The sequence below is a fragment of the Cetorhinus maximus genome, chromosome X (assembly GCF_964194155.1).
Source record: "Cetorhinus maximus chromosome X, sCetMax3.hap1.1, whole genome shotgun sequence".
Taxonomy (NCBI): Eukaryota; Metazoa; Chordata; class Chondrichthyes; order Lamniformes; family Cetorhinidae; genus Cetorhinus; species Cetorhinus maximus.
This window is the reverse complement of record NC_135917.1, coordinates 15,675,816-15,694,696: the sequence shown is the minus strand read 5'-3', so window position 1 is coordinate 15,694,696 and position 18,881 is coordinate 15,675,816. Positions and strand designations below refer to the sequence as shown.

At 42.8% G+C, this 18,881-nt stretch overlaps 1 protein-coding gene across 1 annotated transcript in view; it reads left to right on the top strand.

Moving 5' to 3' along the window:
• The window catches only part of LOC144672611 (uncharacterized), an 89,945-nt gene extending 80,927 nt beyond the window's left edge, over window positions 1-9,018 (top strand). Inside the window, exons 49-54 of the mRNA XM_078534430.1 lie at window positions 2,697-2,750; window positions 4,086-4,193; window positions 4,552-4,840; window positions 5,238-5,425; window positions 6,649-6,891; window positions 7,487-9,018. Coding sequence (XP_078390556.1) covers window positions 2,697-2,750; window positions 4,086-4,193; window positions 4,552-4,840; window positions 5,238-5,425; window positions 6,649-6,891; window positions 7,487-7,633 — 1,029 coding nt within the window. The 3' untranslated portion in view covers window positions 7,634-9,018. The remainder of the gene's footprint in view (window positions 1-2,696; window positions 2,751-4,085; window positions 4,194-4,551; window positions 4,841-5,237; window positions 5,426-6,648; window positions 6,892-7,486) is intronic.
• Window positions 9,019-18,881: the final 9,863 nt, after the last annotated feature.

Sequence of the window (18,881 nt, the reverse complement as noted above, 5' to 3'; positions counted from 1 at the left end):
CTGCACCCATGAAACCATATCTTAGCAAGAGTCATTGTCTTCAGGAAAGAAGAGGCAAAATTAAAGAAGAAGATTACAAAATTGATTGTTGCTACTGATGAAGATTACATGATCTTTAAGTTGTGCATATGTTTAGTGTAGTTTAGTCGCAGGTTCCATTCTACTAATAATGGCTTGCGCTGTTTCACAGAGCTCTATCTGTACTTATCTTCTGAATCTGTGCGTAGGCACTTTTCCAAAGTTTAAGGACCAAAGGATTAGTTTTTATGTACCAGATTGAAGGTAGTGATCATCTACTAACTAGTGTGAAAGAAATATTTTGAACAAGGCTGGATGAAGGAGCCATATTGGCATTTTCAAATGTTATGTATTGACATCTTATTACCTTCACTTTGGGTGGATACGCAAATGTGAATGGCTAGCATTTAGAGGAGAAATTCATTTCCCTCGGATAGATCATAAGATTTTTAAAAATCAATTTACAAAGTTTTCAGAATTTGTAGACTTCTGCAGGTGGTTCTCAAGGTGCTGGGCAGTGAAACACTTTTCCACTCTTGTACCTAGTGTCAATGGAGGTCTTGTGCTGCAGTGGGTAGCATCCCTGCCTCTGAGCCAGAAGCTCTGGCTTTAAGTCCCACACCAGAACACAGCCAAACAGGTTGAGCATCAACTTGTAAATCTTTCCAACATACGTAAATGACAGTCATCAAGAGAGGGAGAGATTCCTGGTCAGCCATGAGAAGGAAAGAAATTGGAGCCTCTACTGTCACTATCCATAGCTCCACACTACACCATGCATGTAAAAAGTACATATTGCCACAGCAATTCGGACTCCCTGAGTGAACTGTAACACACCATCGCCATCACCAAGTGTCAGTATCAAGCATCAAGATCAGATATAGCATTAACCAGATGTGGAGTAAGACTACCTCTGCTTTACGCTACACCAACATCAGAGAAAGGCCACCTTCCTCACCATGCGACTATTGAACATTTTCCATCAACTATTTTTGGAGCTCTTCTGAATGAGTTTGCAAATTTGTGCCTTATGATCCACTACTTTGTGGTTTCAAGAGGAACAGTCAAAATTTCCCAGATTCAGTTTATTAAGAGAGAGGAGACTCCTATTGGTCATTGGGTTCAGAGCAGTTCAGAGATGCTGTGTTATCCATGGTACTCTCGATTTTATTGGAAGGCACTAGGCTGTTCCAACCATGACTAGCTGGTCTTTTTTAGTTAATTGAAGGATGTACTGATATTGGATCTAATGGCCAATTAGTGATTCCAAAGGAAAAGCTGTTCACCCAGCACCCGCCAAATATACACAGGAGCCAAACAACAACTTGTATTTCTAATGTGCCTTCAACATCATACAACCTTCCAAGGTGCTTAAACATTCTTCAGTATCAACACACCTATGAAAGTCAAAGTTGATGAGAATACACACCTCAATATTTGTGGCTTCTCTCACTGAGGGTTGTAAAACCAATGGGTTTTCTCCAAGCTAGAAAACACCCTATTCTATTTTTGGAGATAAATAATATTCTAATTCTCAGAATTTATTTGCATTTTATTATACAACTTTGACTTATTTTAAAACAACTCAAGACGTTTAGGAACAGGAAAGACCTTTAAGATCATGAAGCCTGCCTCGTTTTCAATAGATCAACCCCAAATGCCCATCATCTCACTGTATTCCTCAATCCCTCCTCGCCGCTGACATTGAATAAATCTCTGCATGTACCTACCACGATCCCCACAGTGAGAATTTTGGCGAGGACTCCCTCCTGGCATTGGTTGCAGTGAGGTCAAGCAGCATAGTCTAGCATGGCCGAAAACGGCAAGCATTTGTGGCCGTGCCTTACAGTCACTGCACCACAAAAACTGAAGAGAAAAGGCTGCTGTAGTAAAAAAGCATTGGAAAATCGCATTAAAAAAGGTATTGGAAAAACGGTTTTAGTAGACATAATTGAGGTTACAAAATTAAACATTTAAACATAATTTTTAAAAAGTACAATAATTTTGATCAGATAAATCATTTTAAAAAGTGATATTTAAAAAGTTTGATAAATCATGCTAAAAAGTCAAAGATTTCACCTTTAACATGATTTACCAGACTTTTGAAAGGTTTCATTTGCAAAAATTAACCTATTTTAACTTTTAAAATGGTGTGGCCCCTTTTGCCTGAAAGTACCGATGTATTTTAAAGTGTAATTAATTCATAACTAATGAGCAATTAGTCCAAATTCATGCAGGTTTCCATACTTGCTGTTTGAAGTAGCAAGTAATGTTGGTTGGTCCATCGCAACTTTTAGATAAGTGCAATATAGTGCTTGTGTACTCTGGAAGATGTGGGGCCTTTTCAGCATTCAGTAGCAGCAAACATTGAAGCACTGCAAGATCCAGCCCATTGAATTGACCCTATTGGTTTCTTGGCCTGTCCTTACTCCCAGTGTAAATTTCACCAAAGCAAAAAGGGGTAGAGACCTTACATAATCGGATCAAGGCTCAAATTCCTGTTCCTGCCCATTTAGATTGCACGAGTTTGTGTCCCTAAAAAGTAGGAACTTTGGGGCTGTGGTCACATATCAAAGAATGGCTTGCTGTGGATTTGGTATTCATCATTTTATGTAGCTCATCCCATTGTTGTACATTCAGTGTGAATATATAAAATTCCTGTTTTCTTTCTTTCCCAGGGTCCTGCTGGTGATCAAGGTGCTGTTGGTGCTGCCGGTCCTGCTGGTCCTAGAGTAAGTATTACCTGCTATCTTACACTAGGTTTTCTTTTGGCAAAACACAAGTGAGAAAATACATCTCTAATACAGGAATTCTGTATAAAGATTGATAAAAATGTGCAGTACCACATCACAAAAAATCAGACATCTGTTTAACGATGATGCTCTCTAAATATGATCATTACCTCCTGACCTGGGTAGTGGGAAAATTATTGGAATCAATTCTGAGGGACAGAGGAGATTTACGAGGATGTTGTCAGGACTGGAAAATTGCAGCTATGAGGAGAGATGAGGATAGGCTGGGGTTGTTCTCCTTGGAACAGAGGAGGCTGAGGGGAGATTTGAATGTGAGGGGCCTGGACAGAGTGGATGGGAAGGGCCTGTTTACTTTAGCAGAGAGGTCAGTGACTAGGTGGCAGAGATTTAAAATGATTGGTAGAAAGATTAGAGGGGAGATGGGGAAACAAATTTTCACCCAGAGGGTTGTGGGGGTCTGGAACTCACTGATTGAAAGGGTAGTAGAGGGAGAAACCCTCAACTCATTTCAAAGGTGTCTGGATAGGCACCTCAAGTGCTGGAACCTGCAGAGCTACAGATCAAATGCTGGAAAGTGGAAGTGGGCTGGGGGGCTTGGTTATCGGCTGACACAGACATAATGGGCCAAGTGGCCTCTTTCTGTGCCATAAACTTTCTATGATTACAAACCTTCTACCTAAGATTAACCCCACAAAATAAATGCTTCTCCGAAACATGCAGCTTGTTTCAGATTAAACTAGGAGGTTTATATGGAATTTATTTGATTTAATTTGTATTGCAGCCTAGTATTATGGTCCTGGAATAGCAACATGGAGGTTATGTGTACAGATCCCACGAAAGCAAGTTCTAGAATTCAGTTCAATAAATCTGGTTATCTGTGGCTTGATATCAAGAAAGATTACTATGGAAGGTGCCAAATTGTTTTAAAAAATCTCTCCGGATGATCCAGGAAGGGATCATACCAGCCCTATCTGACCTGATCTACACATATCTCCAATCCCATACTACTCCATTTTCTCTTAAGTAGCCTAGCAAGTTATTCAATTATAAAACTCCCCACTATGGCAATTGGGGATGGCCAATAAATTCAGCCTTGCTAGTATCACCCACATGCTGAGACCAAATATAAATAAAATCTGGAAAGCAACAGTTCATTTTTTAGGTCTTCACCCACTTTAAGAAGTATTTTAAATGGTTAATCTTCATTATATTATTTAATGACTAACAATTATGTTGCTGTAGGTTAACAAAGGATCAAAGCATTACTGTTAACAACAGCTAGTTTCTAACTATATTTGCTACTCTCTATTTCAGGGTCCTCCCGGTCCTGTTGGGCCATCTGGTAAAGATGGCGCTAATGGCCTGACTGGTCCCATTGGTCCACCTGGCCCACGTGGTCGTTCTGGTGAAACTGGTCCTGCTGTGAGTATCATGTCATCTGCTACCCGCAATTTGTATTCAGCACATTTGATGTCCTTGATTGATGTCACTATAACATCATTATACCTAGCAAGTGTTATATCTAAAAACCTGTTGTAAGTAACAGATAATCAGCAAACTCTTAATATGAAAAAAGTCAATTTAAAAAGTAGCAAAACAGCACATAGAATCCTATATAACTGAGTTAACATTTTTTCTTCTCCTTATTTCACTGTTGAAGCCAAGACTCATTCTACCATCTCCTTCCCTAGCTTATTATTTCCCAAAACTGTGGATCTTGTCGCCTCCCTGAAATTATTGTGTCAAAAGTTTTAACGTTACTATGGATATTTCCCAACAGGGTCCTCCTGGTAACTCTGGTCCTCCTGGTCCTCCTGGCCCTCCAGGCCCTGGAATCGATATGTCTGCCTTCGCTGGTCTATCACAACCTGAGAAAGCTCCTGATCCACTCCGATACTTCCGGGCTGACCAGGCTGCTCCATTCCTTCGCCAACATGATGCCGAGGTTGATGCCACTCTGAAATCCCTCAACAACCAGATTGAAAATATCCGCAGCCCAGAAGGAAGCAAGAAGAATCCAGCCCGTACCTGCCGAGACCTGAAACTTTGTCACGCAGACTGGAAGAGCGGTAGGTAGTCGTAAGGATGAAAATGGCACCAATACATTGGCCTAAAATATAGCACTCATGGTAAAGAGAGTAAATTTAGTGGCCATCATATTTAGAATTCTGTCTTTAATTTCAACTCCATCTTCCCAGCTTGGTGGATCTAGCAAGGCCCCGTACCTTCACAAATCAAAACATTTCAAATGCCTGACCCTTTCCACATCACAGTGTATAAACTGGACATTAGTTTCATAGAAACAATTCGAAAATACTTACCTTTTAAGTATTTTAACTGAATTCCACATTTTGTCAATAGAAATAATAGCATGGAATGGTGTGAAATTTGAGTTTCAATGGGACATTCTTTGTACAATTTCCCATCTAGTCTGTTCTGTGATTTTGTGAATATGTTCTATTACAGGTGATTACTGGATCGATCCTAACCAGGGTTGCACACTTGATGCCATCAAGGTCTTCTGTAACATGGAAACTGGTGAGACTTGTGTCTATCCCAACCCAACAAGCATCCCACGCAAGAACTGGTGGACAAGCAAGGGAAAAGACAAGAAACATGTATGGTTTGGCGAGACTATGAATGGTGGTTTCCATGTAAGTGCCTGAATAATTCTTATATGGATGTTAACAATAAAAAAAGTGATAGATGCTGAATATCAATCATCCATAGAGTTAGTGAATTACTCTCCCTCACACCCAAAGGAAAAGCTATCTACCAGTTGACCTACTTCAGTATTTGTACAATAGAATGTTAGACTTTATAGGAACAGGAGACCAGTCATATCAAGAAACATCCCTATTTGGCAGATCTCCACCCTGTCTACCTGCGTTGCCACTATAATCCCTCAGTCTTTACTAAATTTATCCGATGGTTCAGTCAGTTTATCTGGTGAATAGTTTAGTAATACTGATTTAAAAACCCACCAAATCCAGCCTCCAGGTCTGTGCTGAGTTAGCTGATCTCAGCTGGGGCACTAAGGGAGGGGAAAAGTGGTCAGGGTCCTCATTTATGATTGCCCTCCAGTGAATCTTGGATGTGGATCATGGACCCGTATTCCAATGAGGAATCTACTAAACCTTCAGAAGAGGAGGAAGAAAAATAGAAGGGGGGAAAACACAACCCACTTTTTGTCTCTTGAATCTGTTGACACTTGACTGCTTCAATGTCCTTCTCTAGAAACTTATTCGACATTCGATTATGCTTTGAGTAAAGCAATTCCTTCTATACTCTACTTTCCTAAATTTTGACTTGTTTCCCCTGGGATTTAAACCCTTCCTCAAGTGACTTTGGCAAGTTTATCGAGTGTCCATCTTATTCATACTTATTTGAAATTATACATTCGCACCTTGAACCCCAGTCAGTATTCATTCAGAGCACCCTTTAACCTGAGGACTGGCTGTTGCTCTTCTCCCCTCCTTCTATTGCTGAACTCCATTTGGGGATCTGTCAACAGCTTTGGTCCAATGTTTCTCAGAATGTCTACCTCCTCCATTTGCAGCTTTAAATTTTCAAACATCTATCTACAAGGCAATAATATTTATCTGAAGTGGATTTTGTTTTTGAGAGCTATATAAACCCTTATTGATTTTCTACTGTTAATGAGCAAGAACTCCAGTTGATTTTGTCCCTCTCTAAATACAGGGGGTGCTAAGGTCAATAAGGCCCTTGTGCCTCATTGGCTGAGATCAGCAGACTGCAAGTTTAACCTGAAAATTTCCTGATCCCTATTCATCAGGCGAATGCGAAGTTCTTAGCTATTACATGTGTTTTTGTGAGACTCTTCAAAGGAGTCTGACTCTTTCCCTTCTTTTTACAGTTCAGCTATGGTGATGGTAGTTTGACAGCCAACACTGCTGCCATCCAGATGACCTTCCTGCGTCTGCTGTCCACTGAGGCCTCCCAGAACATCACCTATCACTGCAAGAATAGCATTGCCTACATGGATAGAGCTTCTGGTAACCTGAAGAAGGCCCTCCTATTGCAAGGCTCAAATGACATCGAAATCAGAGCTGAAGGAAACAGCAGGTTCACATACACTGTCTTGGAGGATGGTTGCACGGTATGTTTTAGAATTTATTTCTAATTAAAGTTTATTAGAACGTTAAATAGAACTACGGTGCATGAAAGACAGATTCGTTTCCTTTGCAAAGGAAATGCAACTTTAGTTCTCACATTTGTAGAATAAGTAAATTGACAAGTCAGTCGGCTCTAGTAGTAGAACATTTTAGTCTCATTCGGAGGATCTGATTGCACCCTTGTGTCCACTTGGACATAATTACCACCTTGGGGAAAACTAGGGACACCATAAACAGGTTGCAGGTTGGACTGCCACATGACAACAGAGATCACCACCAGGGTTAGAAGTTGGGAAAAATTTAATTGGGTGTCCTGCCAATTGCAAAGGACAGGGCTGTAGACTAATACAAAGCTACTAAAACAAAAGATGAGCAGAACTTTTATGGCTGCTGGAGGAACATGGAGGCAGGAAAACAAAAATAAATAAGGTGCAGGAAATGATTTTCAGCAATACTTGTAAAAGAAAAATAAAAACTTCAAGTTGTTGCATTTAAGTTAACTTAGTCATTACTGGAGAGTATAAGTTTAATTTGCATTGTGAGTTGACAACTGAAAATTTCTTTATTATACTTTTTCAGAAACATACTGGCAAGTGGGGCAAGACAGTCATTGAATACAGGTCACAGAAAACAACCCGTTTGCCCATTGTGGATGTTGCACCTTTGGATATTGGTGGTTCAGATCAGGAATTTGGTGTTGACATTGGCGCAGTCTGCTTCTTGTAAAATAATAAGGACCTCAGTACTTTCCAATCACTTCTAGGACTTCTGCACTGAATGGCTGATCCAATCCATCACTCCATTCATCCACACGCTTACATTTTGGACTTCATGGCCTAGCTGGACAGACTGTGAAAACGGTTAATTTATTTATTGTTTTCCTGTAAGATCGTCAGGTCAGGTGGAAGTGTTACTGATATCTGTTGAAGGCCCTCCCCTGGATTGTACCAGCACAGGTATTACTAATCTTCATGCCGTACCAGTCTGTAAAAAGGTTACTAGCAGGAGACTGTGTAAAATATAAAAAAATGGTGCTATGTTGTAAAACCAGTCTGTAACATGGAGAACAATTGATATAAAAAATGTGGAAAGTACAAGTTGATCTGGGCTTTTTTTTGTGGACTTATTTTTTTTGCAGACTTTGAGAGATTCTAACTGCTCCAGTATCTAACTTTGCCTGCCCTCTTTTTCTATCAAGATGAAGGAAGTTTGGAACAACAATCTAGAACTTCCCCAGTTTAAGCTACCTCACACTAATGACCTTAAAGGGACTAAACACACAGTAGCAGGGACAGAAGCTAGAAAAAAAGTCCTGATGATCACTCATATTTCCAATTTAATTCAAAACAAAAAGGTGCTCTTTTTTGGCTTCTTGCTCCTCTTCTGTGGCAGTTTAGTGAACTAGAGGGATCCAGTCAAGATTTGATGGTGCTGAATAAAACAATTCTGAAGCTGCCATTCGTGGTCTTAACATCCAGTCACTTTTATAAAAGAACAAAATCAGTATTGCAGCAAAAAATTCTAAGTGGATGATGTGTGGTCTGATCTCCAACCAAACCTGGTGAAAACCATTCACAGAATTTTTTCCCCTATGTTTTCCAAAGTTAGGCATGTGGATAAAATTAACCCTATTTTTTCTCCTACGACCTATTTTTCTCCCTAATTCCATGCATCTCTTGCTTTCATGCAACCTTTTTCTTGTAACTAGAGGGGGGGGGAAAACAAAAAGAGGTAGGCTTTTTTTGAGGGGGGGGCAAAACAAACCAAGGATATGTACTATTTTGTATATGTAAAATAGTTCAAATGTTTTTAAATATTTTGCAATACTGGTTTTAAGCATGGTAGACTAGAACATTCCCATCACAACACTAATGAACTTGTTCCTTGTGAAAAGATTCTGTCACTTTGTATTTTTTTCTCAACCCACTACCCCTCCTCTGCAGCAATAAAGATAGAAAGCTTTTCTATAAAAAAAACACATTTGTTTTGAATTTTTTATTTGTATTAAATCCATCCTATGATGTATCTTTGTTGAATGTTTATCTATTCTGGGATATTTCATGACAGAAAAATGAAACGACACAAATAAAACTTAATTAAAAAAAAAAGTACCCACCATGGTTTCAGCTGTTTTTTGATCCAGGTTATTCAGAGCCTTGCATTCAAGGCTCTGTCAGTCAGATAAAGTCTAAGAATGACATAGTCCCAAGCAAGTTCTTTTTTCTCCCTGTTTTTCTTCCCCTCGACTCTTGGTGGATCATGGCAGCCACTGCTCATCCCCAAGCCCAAGGGCTCATTCTCCATGTGTCAAACAAGGTGATGAGTGTCATCAGGTAGATCTTATCTTCACTCAATGCAACAGTGAATGCTGGATCGTAAGCCAGAGCAGGAGGCTTGACTGATTTTGTCCACTTCCCATTCCAGTCCACTGACAAATTGTAGTACCCCAACTGTCATGCCTGCTGTTATCAGCTAACTCAACAGAGGCCAGGAATAAATTCTAGGCCTGTTTGGCCACTGGGTGTAAGGAAAGCTCCATAACAAAAACAATTCAACAGCATTTTTGTCCCTAAAATGCATATAGTTTAATATAGAAATAAAGGGGGCAATTGCAACCTAACCTACAAGTTGGGATACTGATAAAATCAGGTGGAACATTGATTTCACACCCACATGAGTTTACTCATCAAAGTCAATATTGGGAGGGGTGTAAAACCAGCAGTCCACCCTATCCTGTGGATTTCCTGCCAAGTAAGTTAGGCTAAAATTACACCCAAGATTTCAGTCCACCATCTGCAGAGACTGAATAGAATTCAGAAAAAAATGCAAAGTGTGTTTATGAAGGAGTTTATTATTGACAGGTTTTACAGCTCCCTATGCATAACTTCTGCTCCTCTGCCAAAGTCAATTGGGGAAAACTGAATTAATGTTTGTGCAAATCTCTGGTTTTAACTACTAACAGTAAACTGCATCCAATTTTTTTAGGTAATGAATCCCTTAATAAAATTGCAATTATTGAAAGGTTTCAGGTCCTGTCTTGTACCATGTTGTAGTGCCTTGGCCCACATTTTGTCATCTTATTTGCTTCTAATCTTGAATGATCCATCTGAGTATTGGCAAGTCCCCAGAGACAGGGAACAGTTTAGCAAACTGGAATCTCAGGACCACGATGCCAACAAGTAATGGGGCAGGTTATTTCACTGCCCTCACCTGGGGACAATGCGCAGTGTGGTGGAAGCAAATACCACTTAAAATGCCAGTTAATATTAAAGAAGTATAAACGAGGCTATGCCCCTTTATTTTTGAAAATATGATTTTAACTTTCACCCAACTGGAAATTTTGCAATTTGAACCGAGGTGTAACAAACTGCTTAAAAATGCAAGGTCACATTACAAGGTGAAGGTGAGAAATAAACAACAAACTCCCCTCAGGGGAGTGTGAAAAGAGAGACATTTCCTATAATCCAGCCACCCAGAACTATGGAAGACATTAAAAATGCAAAGTACTGGATATTGAAACAATGGCTGCCACAGACATGCCCAAAATCTCTTTGAAATACACAATATCTGAAATATTTCAAGGCAAGGCTGGCCTGCTACTAGAGATTGCAAGCGACACAGGCAGTGCCAAGAAAGTTGTCAGCAAAGGAAACAAGCTGAAGGCTGCTCTCTTTTGGGATAAGTGTGCCTCCTGGTTCAAGAAGCCAACTCTACCAGAAACCTACCAGCGAACAAAGCTCCTGTAACAATTGCAACATCTTCTACATCTGACTGCATCCAATAAACCAGCTAACTCAAATCAGCGGCAGCATTTAAAATCTACACCTCAAGGACAATCATAATACACTTAACCTACATTATTTTGCCTTTTTTTAAAAATTGGACTCTAACTCCCTTTTTTTCTGATACCTGCATGTGCACGCACACCTGAATGATTGCATGAGGGCAGAATGCTTGAGTTGCATTTTTATTTTTCCCTGGTTTAGTGGTTGACTCAAGAAAATCTTGTTTGATTTCTGATTTGGAAAAGACATGACCTCATGCAAAAGAAATTTAAACCTTTGCTGTGACCAACCAAGGAGGTTGAATAGAGGGAGCCAGTTCACCCCTACTGACCTGGCTGTAAGAGGCGTCATAAATTTATACCAATGACATAATGCTAACAAAAGGGGAGTTTGAGGAGGAGGGGTTATTAGCTAGCAAATTTGGTTATCTATAAAGTATCTGAATAACCTTTTAGAATTAGTTCTGTTGTCAGTTTTGAGGCTGGGTGTTAAGAAATTTATGGAAACATTAAGTGCTGTGAGGAACCTACAAAGCAAGTGTCACATGGCTGTTATTCACCCCTGATATGTTTTACCTAACCCCACCTCAAAAATGGTTTGCAATCACAGTACAGCATTATTGCCAATTGGCACTGCTACTCTGGTTTTAGATTTCCTGATGTCATTAATGTAAGCTCAGCCCTCCTCCATTATCTATTCAGTCCATAACTTCCGTAATCCAGGCAGCCAGTTTGAGAGTTTGCAAGCACAGTTCCTTGCTGCCATGCATGTGCACATAGGCCAGAAGTTTGAGGTGGGCGGGTGGGCACGGTTGACAGGCCTCAGAGCGGCCTCTGCCTGCGATCGGCCCCTGACCGCGATTTCACACTGCCAGACCAATTAAGGCCCACTGAGCATGAACAGCGGCTCCCCAGTGGTCGGGAAGGGGCGGGGACCTGTTGGCTGCCCAGACCAATGGGCGCAGGTGGTCGATTTAAAACCAGCACAGTCAGGCCCTGGAAGGCAGCCGATGATGAAGACATCTTCAGTGTTGTCAACAGGAGAGTAAAAATTATGGATACAAATGCAGCTGCAGACGCCAGGCAGGAGGGCAGGTCAGATGGGCACTCAGTCCCCTCCCCCGTTTTTCAGAGTCCTTCTGGAGGTGGCGGCTGCCAGGAGAGACACCCTTGTACCCAGGGTTAGGGGGAGTGCAGAGAAAAGAGGCCACCGCACCTCACAAAAGAGAGCATGGGAGGATGGGTCAGCGCTGGTCAGCAGCCATGATGTGGTGCGGCGCACCTGGGTCCAGTGCCGCAAGCGGTTTAATGACCTGCGCTCGGGGAGGGTGAGTGCCATGTTGGCATGGGTCAGTGTGGTGAAGTGTTAAGGGCAGCCATTCCCCCCCGTGGAGCTCAGGGGTGTTAGAGTCTGAGTGCCAACTGTCAATGACGCTGGAGTTGGCCAAGGGGGTGAGCCCTGGCCACTTGGACTGAGTGCCTTGCAGCTGGAGGGCCACATCTCGGAAGTGGTCTACAAGGAGTCCCTCAGGCGGGGTTGGCCAGGCTGCAGTGGCGCTGCAGATAAAGAGCGGACTTATCAAAGCTCCTGCCTTTTCAGGGGAAGACGGCCCACAACAACGTTGAGAGGTCGCCGACAGACGGAGGCCCTCCAAACCTCCTAATCGTCTCCAGATACGAGCAGGGTGCCTTAGAGCTGGAGAGGTGCCACACACCTCGGTCAGCCAATCGCGGAGAGGCTGGGGTTTCTAACAAAGGTAAGAGTGCAGTTCACAGAGGTGAGAGTTTCTGATTGTGCAAACATTCCTGTGTAGTCTCATTCTCCAGGGTACTCGTAGACACCAAGGAGCCCTGAAATGAAGCCTGGAAATGCTAACAAAGAAGCCCCAAACGGAGATGAAGCTGCCAAATACCAATAAGTCACCAGCAGCAAATTATCTACCAGACTCCTCACACTAGCAATGCTGCTGATCTTTTTTATCCTGCCCGTGGATGTGGTTTTTGAAAACGTCGGCTGGCCGCCTGCTCATTTTGCCCGGGCAATGAGCGCAAAATCGGCATCAATTAGCTTTTGAACGGCCTTAATTGGCCTCTTAATTAATGGCGGGCGCAGCTCCGGCACCCGCTCGCCGAGCGAAATATCACGCGAGTGCACAATGTCGGGATGCTCACCCAATGTCATTGCGCGTATTTTACACTCAAGCATGTCGGGCATGCCCACACACCAGGCGAAAAATTCTGCCCATAATGTTGCTCTTAAATTTCAGCAATTATTTTGTATACACAAGCAAATTCCATAAATAGCTCAGAAGTGCTTTTTTTTGTTTAAAAAAAAGCGTTCAGAGAATCTTACAAACAGGCTACAGTTTGTGCTTCGAGAGCTAAAAGTGAATCAGCAACACTGGCCAGGGTCAAACAAACAGGTGGTAGAAGGATTGAAAAATCCCCACCTGAATTTATGACTATTCAACTTGGGAAACACCTGACCAGTGTTTAAAAGTAAAAATTCTAGGTTGTGCTGTTGCCATTGGGAACAAACCATGGGTGCTTCGCCAGGTATTCATTGCAAGTTGCAACAAATTAAAAGGGTCCTTTTTGGTATAAGCAGAAGAAGGAGTGTAGAGCCTCAATTTCCACTAATTGTGGGCTCCAGCCAGCCTGATCCCCTTGAGCCTATGATGCATGTGATGAAGCAAAGGAATGGCACTCCAGGACACCCTCCCTAAGGAAGAGCCATTTGCAATTCCTGGCAGCTGAACAGGGTAATACTCTCTGCAATGCCCAGAGAACCCGATTGTAACTATGAAAGGAAGGTGGTGACGGACTTGAGAAAAGGTGTCGAGGCAATGCTAGCCAGCAGTTTCCTATCCAAGCATCGGTTTCAAATAGCAACAGCACAAGGTGTGTTCTCCAAATCTGCTTTTGTGCTGGGCGCCCTGCCAAAGGCTTTTTTAATTAACAACCTTACTGCCCTTTGACTGTTAACAAGCTGCAGCATAGCAAATAAACAGGCTAGAAACAGGTGTCACACAGCAAATCCAGTTCCTCGTCACTCTATAAATGCAGATTGGAATCATCTCAATTTAATGAAGGCACAGCACCAAGTCAAGATGGCGTGTGACTTAGGTGAGCAGCAGCTGCATGGGAATAGCACCATGTTCTCCTACCTGGGAAAGGTTGTGGGTTTGGAAGGTGCTGTCTAAGGAGCCTTGTTGAGTTTCTGCAGTGCATCTTGCAGGTGGCACACACACTGCTGCCATTGGGTTTTGAAGTTTCAAGACGGTGGATGGAGTGCCAATCAAGTGGGCTGCTTTGTCCTGGATGGTGTTGAGCTTCTTGAGTGTTGCGGGAGCCACACTCATCCAGGCAAGTGGGGTGTATTCCATCACACTCCTGACTTGTGCCTTGTAGATGGTGGACAGGCTTTGGGGAGTCAAGTGGTGAGTTACTCACTGCAGGATTCCCAACCTCTGACCCACTTTTGATGCCACAGTACTTATGTCTGGTTCAGTTCAGTTTCTGGTCAATGGTAACCCCCAGGATGTTGATAGTGGGGGATTCAGTGATGGTAATGCCACTGAATGTCACGGGGAGATGGTTAGATTCTCTCTTGTTGGAGATGATTATTGCCAGACACTTGTGTGGCGTGAGTATTACTTGCCACTTGTCAGTCCAAGTGGGAATGTTGTCTCGGTCTTGTTGCATATCGACACTGACTGCTTCATTATCTGCAGAGTTGCAAGTGGAACTGAACACTGCAGACATCACAATTCTGATCTTAATGATGGAGGGAAGGTCATTGATGGAGCAGCTGAAGGTGGTCGAGTCTAGGACACTACCCTGAGAAATTGCTGCAGTGATGTCCTGGGACCAAGATGATCGACCTCCAACAGCCACAAGCATCTTCCATTGTGCTAGGTATGACTCTAGTTGAGAATTTTCCCCCCAAGATTCCCATGGACTTGTTTTGCTAGGGCTCTTTGTTGTCATGCTCAATCAAATGTATAATTGAAAAAAAAGACTTGCCTTTCACAATCGCAGGATGCACTTTTAGTACTTTACAGTCAAATAAGTACTTTGAATTGTAGTCACTATCGTAATATAGGGCAGAGGACACAGAGTGAACAATAAAAGAAGTGCAAATGCAAAGACCCCAGAAATGAGATTGAAAGTTTGTGTATAGTACAAGTAACAGATTTTGTCAAAAAACCAAATTTTTCACTTCTACATTTCTGATGAATTCCAGAAGCATATAATCACTGAATTGCACACCCCCAGCCTCAGGCTTTCCATCCAATGAGCAGTTTGCTGCTCAGGGATCTCTGGTAGGATTTAATGGTACCATATTCTCCATGTGAGGTAGGCACTAAGCCAAATTCTTTACATAGTTATAAGTAGCTTGGATTGAAATCACCTCAAATCCAAACCTGCCAGACTGAAGCTGGTTGGGAAAGCTGTTGTTCCAATATTAAATGAATGCAGCAATAGAACCAGTAGCTCAAATCAAAGGCATGTTACAATTTATTCACAGATACAGGACCCAAAAACCAAAATGGGAAACAAGTGCTCATTGTTGGTCTTTAGAGCAGGACCATTCAAGCATGCAGAAATCCAGCCACAGAGATATGCTGCAAGAGATCAATATAAACAATTGCATATTGTGGAAGCTTCAAATCAGTGCCAACTGAAGCATGGTTGAATATAACAGTAATTGCACTTTCACATGGCCTCAATTAAGGTGGAGGACTCAGGGAAAAAAAACAGCAAGCCCAAATTGCAGTTTGTATTACAAGAGAAGCCTAAAAATTCAAAGCATTAATTGGATAACCTCCACCTCAGCTGTACACAAGACAGGGGACAATTCAATCTCTTAGTCCTTTGGTGGAGTCGCAATCAGGCTTTGAAAATTAAAGAGCAGAGTCTGAAAGACAAAAGGGACGGTTAGCTGGGGAAGGGTGTTTGTTGTTTCACCAGCAAGGACCACAGAAGCCAGGCAATCTCCACTTGCAAGGCAAGAACTTGGTTTTGTTTCAATTTGCAGATGCTTATCATGTGACTTGTGCACTTAAACCGCATCAAAAGTGAGCGCTGTGCATTTGAAAAGCTCATGGTAATAAACACCACGACAAGCTCGGATGCCGATTTGCCTGTTGTGATACCATAAAGTGGCTGACACGAGTTTGGTTTTCACACTGACCTATTCCAACAGTGCAATGTTCAAAAAGGCCAACAGGTTATCAGCAAAGATCATCTCGATTTGAGCACTGAAAAGGCCTTATTCTGCTTAAAACGGACCCTTGTTTTTCAGCAGCAGGGTAGGGAGTGAGGGGGGCAGAGACAAAGGAATCCAGCCTGTATGGTTAGATGGAAGGCTGGCTCACCTTACTACCACAGCGCTGCTTACAGCCAAACAATTAGGATTTTGAGCTCAAAAGAATACAGCTGGAAGGGACTTCACACTTGCCTGTCTTGGTTCCTCTAGAGGGGGGTTTAGGCTAACCTCCCTTTTAATGATATTCAGCATCATCCAGGGGTAGCAATGCCTCTGACAGAAATAAAAAGCCAGCTACCAGAGATTCGGGACACAGGCTGTAGCTGCCTTCTTGCTGGTTTACCACGTTTTATTCAGAACACAGTTGTTCTCCAAAACAAGGGGAAGAATCTTCTGGCTGGTGTGTGGGTGGCAGAGCCCACATGCCAGCGCTTAAGATGTCACACGCTGACATCGCGCGAGCGTCCTGACATCAGCGTGCGGCATTGCTATATTTCGGTCAGGGGGTACGCTATGCAGCGGGACGCACGCCCGCCATTAATTAAAGGCCTCGTTAAGGCCCTTAACTTGCCAATCGTCGATGCTTTTGAGGGGCCCGTGTGAACTTCAGCTCAGCACACAGGCCCAACAGGCAGGCAATTTATTTATTTATTTTTTTTTTACAAACCTCATCCAGTGGCGGGATGAAGTTTGATAGCGGTTTTAAAAACGTTTAATAAAAAAAGTGTTTGTTTATTTCATTAACATGTCCCATCTCGTGTGACATTTTTACGTGAGGGGGACATGTCAATGAATTTTTTATTGTTCTATTTTTTATATTTGCCAGCCTTTCAGCGATCTCCCTGTGGCAGCACTTTGCCCCAGGGAGATGTGCGCTCTTTTGCACGCATGCACGAAAGAGCGCACACTGACAGTTGGGGGACTCTCTCTCTTTTCCCCCCCCCCCAACCCTTGCCCGCACAGGAAGCGCATAGCACTTCCAATCAGGCAGCACGCCCACTTAAAATGGCGGCAGGGCCCATTTTGGCAGCAGCCAAGCTGGTGGAGCCCGCCCGCCCATCAAGGGCAAAATTCAGCCCAAGGATGGGTGTAGAGGTAAAGGCAAGGTTATGTTTAGACAACAGTGCTCATCTTGCCCACTAGGAATAACTACTAGCTATTGCATTTTGCGCAGTGCTGGAAGGTTTCAGTCAAAGCTTTGGATAATATGTAGAGAGATGGAATTTGCACCTTTAATAACCCATCATGCAAAGATGATCAATCAAGACTGGAATCCTACAGAACAGAATCAAAAGCTGCTCAATACTCTGCAGCCACTGAGGTTGGGGGGGATAAAACAACAAGACGACTGAAGAACAGATAAAGGAATGCAATTGTGGGGGAGGTGAAAAAAGTGCTGTGGACGGGGTGAATAAACTGGAGATATGGAAGTGAAACCATGGGCAGGGTTTGCACCTCGATATAGAAGTGGAAATGAAGGCAGGAAGGAATATAAAATTTTGCCAATGAGCCCTAGGGTTGTTCCCCACAGTTAGAGCAAGGCATCTGCCCACAGCCAGTCTGAGCACAGGCCAGCATCACAAGATGTCTGAGGCACCCCCATCTGCCTGGTCATAGCTGAGGCTGCCCTGTGGAAGGGTCCTGCCTCCACAGCAGCGATTCATCAGCTGTGGCTTCTTTTTTTAAAAAAGCTCAAAACGATAAGGCAGCTTTCCCCTACCCCCCCCCCCTTTACAAACACTGGCATCTAAGCTGACGGCCCAGTGCAGCCTCAGTCCCAAGAGGGAGAGCATGCCCTCTGGTACTAATTGGCCATTCAGCTAAAATTTAATGTCAGCTGACTGCTCCTCTGAGGAGTCAGGGTCCCCATTTGGCCCCAGCATTAGAATCCTGAGCCAAAACAATCCTGCCCCATGTGGGGCTTCACACAATACAATACTTCAATACAAAAAGGTGTGCCTCACAATTACTAGCATTCACATTACATCCCACACAATATGGCTCCACATACAATCTCATGGTCTTTCCAACTCAGCCACCATGTAAGATCTCACTTCCCACTCATTTTCAGCCCTTGAGCTGCATTCACCAACAGCTGTATTCCTTTCAAAGACACAGGACATGGTTACCACTGACAAAGTGCACGTTTATGAACCCCTCTCTCACTCTGACGACAGTCCCGATGTCACAGAACCCCAAGAGACTCTTAAACCATCCCTTTAAACAGTCTGGGGCTCTGGCAACACAACAGCAATGGGTCTTGTCCAGTTCACAGTCCATTGTCCTTCCTGTCTTCAACTCCGTTCTGTCCAACTGTATAGCATACATGTTAACAGTCTCTGCTCTATTCTCAGAGACCTGTTTGAAGACTGAAACTGAAAGCTGTTCCAGTCAGAGAGAAACTTGTTCATTTCCTCTTTACACAAATTCAGTGTTCTAAACTGCCAAACTGAAAACTCAGGCTGAAACCCAACCTCACTGCAACTAGCTTTGCTCCTTAGTTGTTCATACCTACAGCAACCTCCAGTCACATGGGCATTTCTTGGAACCTTATGATGTCATAATCAGGAAACCAATGAACCTTCTTTCAGAATACTCCCCAACCCACTTTGGTCTTAAAAGGGATGTTTTGTACAGAAAAGTACATGCTTTTCCCAGCACATAGGTCATCACAAGAACCAAAGCACAGAGGATGAAAAATGACTTCTGCTGCTGGAGATGATTCTTCTTCTCTGGAAAAAAATCTAAAAGTTTTACATCTTAGAGTAGAATGCCCCATCCAAGGATGTCAACTTGCACCATTTATCATGGTGCATGCATATACTTGAGATTTGTGAAATTTTAGTGCTTGCGTACAAAATGAAAACCATGCAGCAACCATTAAGCAGCCCAGCTATGAATAAATCTTTTGCGCAAAA